At 27.4% G+C, this 4,577-nt stretch overlaps 1 protein-coding gene across 1 annotated transcript; it reads left to right on the top strand.

Moving 5' to 3' along the window:
* Positions 1 to 2,255: 2,255 nt before the first annotated feature.
* LOC100575024 (kelch-like protein 2) lies at positions 2,256 to 4,271 on the top strand. Its single transcript, XM_008181100.1, has 7 exons — positions 2,256 to 2,365; positions 2,430 to 2,658; positions 2,734 to 2,909; positions 2,989 to 3,094; positions 3,614 to 3,770; positions 3,844 to 3,956; positions 4,017 to 4,271. The coding sequence occupies exons 1-7, from the start codon at positions 2,256 to 2,258 to the stop codon at positions 4,269 to 4,271; spliced, it is 1,146 nt and encodes a 381-aa protein (XP_008179322.1).
* The last annotated feature ends 306 nt before the right edge of the window (positions 4,272 to 4,577 follow it).

Raw genomic sequence — 4,577 nt, 5'->3', positions numbered from 1 at the left:
GATGCAGCTAGAACTTTTTATAGACGATTTAACTTATCTGCTAAAAATCATGATAATTCCCTAATTAAAGGACTTGCGTCGGCAAACATACCTGACAATCTAGGAAAAGACTAAAAAGGCGGTGGTGTCGGGACCTATTAATTTAGTTGACTGCCAAATTTTATTTAAATTAAATTTTAAATTTTATTGTTAACTTATAGAAATGTATATAAATAACTGACTAAGTGTCTTCACTGGAAGGCTTCTTAAATCTGTCCTTTCTTCAAGCCACTTCCTATTCACTTATCTATTTTACTTATTGTTCAATTTTATGTAACAGATTGTAAATAAAAAATAAATAATAAAAAAAAAAAAGACTCTGAGCGGAGCGATGAATGTATATTGATTTTACATAATTATGTGTGTTTTTTTATTTTACTTACATTTTTTATATTTGTGTCTGCCACCATCATTTGGGGCAGTAAAACTGCTTTGATTTTCTTCAACAGTACCTTTTCTGATAAGAAAGTAAATTTATTAAGGAAAAACAGGAATTTTTACGCAAAATTGGTTTTTGACAAAATCAATTTTGGTTTTTAGTTAACTCTAAAACAAACGACCGTACGTATATACTATATACATGCAATTTTCACTGGTTGCTTATATTAGCATTTTCTATACACTACTATAAATTGTTCAAAATATTTGATTTGTTTTGAACTCTTTAGGGACATTTTCAGCTTACAATTTTATTAGTTTTTTTTTTCTATAAATGTCAATAAAACTTTATTTGTTGGGTAAAAAAGCTTGAATAATTAATACAAGGCTCAGACTACAATGTTATCATGAAATTTTAAAAAAAATATTAAAAACCCTTAGTCACAGTTATTTTTATAAGTATTTAAATTTATGGAAAATATGCAAAAATCACGAAAATTACCAAATTATTTTGAGTTAATAATTCATACGATTTTTCATTTTAAATCCAAGATTTTAAAATATTATACAAGATTCCCCATATAAGTTGGTATACCATTACCAAAAAAAAAAAAATGTCTACAAGAAAGTTAAATTAAATTTTTTTGAGCGTTTGAAGTTAAATACTTTTACAACATTGGATATTCACTCGATTTCTCATGTACCGATTTTCTTTTGTTGTAATTCAAAAACGAATAGCTGCAGTAGACAGGTCTCCCACATCATGTTTTTGGCCCTGGCACAGAACTAAATCCGGGCCCCTCTTAAATAACAATTAAATTTTCCACATGAATATGCTTTAAAAATTAGTTTTATGTTTAGATTTTAGGCGTAAGTATAATTAAAAAAATTAAATATCAACAAATGTATAGGTATTCTTTTTAAATTGTATTTTTTCAACTTCTTATGGTTTAAAAAATTGACTTAATGTTTGAAACTGCTTTTTCTTCTTTCAATTTCCTTTTCTGATATCCAGATTTGTGTTTATAATAAGACATTTTGAGTCAAATAATCGAAATAAAACAACAACTTATAATATTTACGTTTTTACTGTGCCTATGTACGATATGCGGTTGTAGTAAAAACTATAATGAAACAAATTATAAGTTATTGTACCTATAGTAACTATTAATTTTTGGCTTTTCACTAACTTCACTGTTTGCTTACTAAATTTCTTTTTTTAACTAACGTAAAATTAACGAATTCATTTTTATTTTAAGAAGTACCTAAGTTAAGTTAATTTATTTTGTTTTTAATGTATTACATTTAACTTTTACAGTCTATTTCGTTTTCATGTCAAAAAATATCGACCGTGAATTGTTTAAAGTTAAAAATTTATATCATGTGAATCTAAGTTATACATATAGTTATATGGAAATACTGTATCAAGTGTATGTAGTATGTACACTATATAGTCTATAATTTAGTTTTGGGTTGGAAAAAAAATTAGCTACACTAGCTTTGTAAAAAGTTACCAAAAATTGAGTATTAACTTTTAACTTCACTGAGTTAAACATGGCTGTAAAACGATTAAAAAAAAAACACGTAATCACCTATACGTCATGCACAATATTATTGACCTGTTGGAAATTGTGGCATGTAAATTTTTTTAAGTTCAATATACATTTTAAATATTTATATAAACATAATATGTTGATTTTGATATTACTTTTCATTTCATACTTTCATAGTGGACTTTTAACGATTTTTAACTATAGGTACTTATAATTTATTTCAAAATTTATTTCATGCACAGTTTCAGTTTATCAAGTACCAGACTTAATATTATACCATTGGCAATGGACAATTCAAACAAAATTCCGGAATCCAGTCGATGTGAATTAGCTAAATACGAGTATAAGCAATCGTCGTATGCTGAGATATTCAAAGTGTTACAATCCTTACGAAAGTAAGTAGTGATAGCAATTCAAATGTATTACTAAATAAATGGTAGTAACTAATTTTTCTTTTAGACAACAGCTATTTTGTGATATTAAACTAAGAACAGATGATGGTGGAGTTATATTCGGCCATAAAGTGGTTCTAGCGTCGGCTAGTCCATACTTCCATGAAATGTTTACAAATTTTGAAGAAAAAAATCAAGATATTGTTCTTATAAAACACTTTGATTCTACCACCTTACTACACTTAGTAGACTATATTTACACAGGGGAAATCGTCCTCACTGAGTACAACGTAAAGGTAATAATAGTCTAAATGCTCGATTTTATTACAAATGACACAATTATTTAAATTGTTTATTGTTTTTATTTCAAGGTTATGATACCAGCGGTGAATATTTTGCAATTACAAGAAGTAAAAGCGGCGTGTTGTGATTTTTTACAGAAACAACTAAGCTTTACGAATTGTATCTGTATATATTCTTTGGCTGATTTACATAGCTGTACGGAATTGTTAACAAGTTCAGAATTATATATTCAACAACACTTTGCGTATGAAATATTATTTATTATTATGATCCTATAAGGAAATAATTGTAAATGTATAAACGCTAATTTTTTTTATTCTTAGAGACGTGGTAGTAGGAAACGAGTTCCTGTTCTTATCATCCGAACAAATTGATAAGTTGATCGGCAGTAATGAACTTGAAGTTCCATCTGAGGAAAAGGTAGGCAAAGTAAAATGTATATAATGGTTCTATTTTAGCATAGGGCAGAAACAATAATACCTACTTACATAAATGCAATCCTGGGTATAAACTAGCTAAAAAATTGAAGTTAAGTTAATTTTAACTTTTAACTTAACTTTTTAAAATTAATATTTATTAACTTCATTTTTAATTTAACTGATTTTTATTGATATAAACTTAATAAAGAATGAGTTTTTTTTTTAATAAAACCCAAGATACGTTCATTTATAAACAATTAAATAATACATATAAAAAAATGATTATTGATGATACATAATACTGCATAAACATTTACATTTTATTATTTTAAACCATATTACTTGCTATTTATATATTTAAAAAAAAATAACTTAACTGAGTTAAAATTAGAATAACTATTATCTTCAAACTAATTAAAATGTTTTCAATCAACTTAACTTAACTCAATTAATAGTTATCAAGTTAATGATAAGGCTTGCATAAATGATGCGGGTAGTCCGGTTCAATTCAATATTTTGATTGTTGTAGGTATTTGAAAATGTCATTCGATGGGTAAAACATGATTTGGGTTCCAGAAAGTGTATTTTGCCCAAATTAATGGAACACGTACGTTTACCATTAACATCCAAAAAATACATATTAAAAAAAGTAGTTGAGGAACCTCTTATCAATAATTGTCTTAAATGTAAGTTATATCTTTAAACGTGCTTTATTTGTGAATTAATATACACCTATTTCATTTTTTTATAATTTTTAAGGTAAAGATAACGTAATTGAAGCGTTAAATTTTTATTTACTTAAGTCAGATGAGCTTACTACCATTCCACATAACGTCCGAACAAAACCTAGACATCCAGGCGGTTTACATAAAGTATGATTACGTTATAATGTATTTCTCTTTCCAATATATTTAACGATTTAATTGAAGCAGGTTATTTTAGTGGTTGGCGGATTAGGGAGTGGTGAAGTTATATTAGATAGTACAGAATGGTATTACCCAAAAATCAACAAGTGGCAGTCTGGACCAAAAATGATTACACCTCGTTGTGGTGGTGGTATATCTGTAGTAAAAGATAATTTCGTGTTTTATATGGGTGGTATTAATAATCGATCATCTCGCCAATCTATTGAAGTGCTCGATTTATCATCAGAATCACCTTGTTGGAAGCCAACCGTTACGAGCTAACCGTTAACATGTTACGAAAACGACTAAATTTTGGAGTTGGTGTGATAGATAATAGTATATATGCCGTAAGTTATATTGAAATATATTACTTATTAGTTATTATCTTTTTAGTAATATTTTTGTTATAAAGTACGTACAAATAAATTATATAATAAATTCAAGGTTGGCGGTTTTTATGGTAAGGGTTGTTTTAAAAGCGCAGACGTTTTTAACTGCAGAACTCAAGAATGGCGTAAGGTGTCCAGTATGTCTACTAGAAGAAGGAGTGTTGGGATTGGAGTACTAAACAATCCGTTATACGCTGTA

This window comes from Acyrthosiphon pisum, chromosome A2 (genome assembly GCF_005508785.2).
Source record: "Acyrthosiphon pisum isolate AL4f chromosome A2, pea_aphid_22Mar2018_4r6ur, whole genome shotgun sequence".
In the NCBI taxonomy this organism is placed as follows: Eukaryota; Metazoa; Arthropoda; class Insecta; order Hemiptera; family Aphididae; genus Acyrthosiphon; species Acyrthosiphon pisum.
The sequence above is the reverse complement of the archived record's forward strand: the minus strand, read 5'-3'. Positions and strand labels throughout refer to the sequence as shown.

Bases quoted from the DNA above. Each gene is read 5' to 3' on its own strand.
- LOC100575024 (XM_008181100.1), top strand. From the start codon at position 2,256: ATGGACAATTCAAACAAAATTCCGGAATCCAGTCGATGTGAATTAGCT. The intron at 3,771-3,843 runs GTAAGTTATATC...ATAATTTTTAAG, and splicing joins TATCAATAATTGTCTTAAAT to GTAAAGATAACGTAATTGAA. The intron at 3,957-4,016 runs GTATGATTACGT...TAATTGAAGCAG, and splicing joins ATCCAGGCGGTTTACATAAA to GTTATTTTAGTGGTTGGCGG.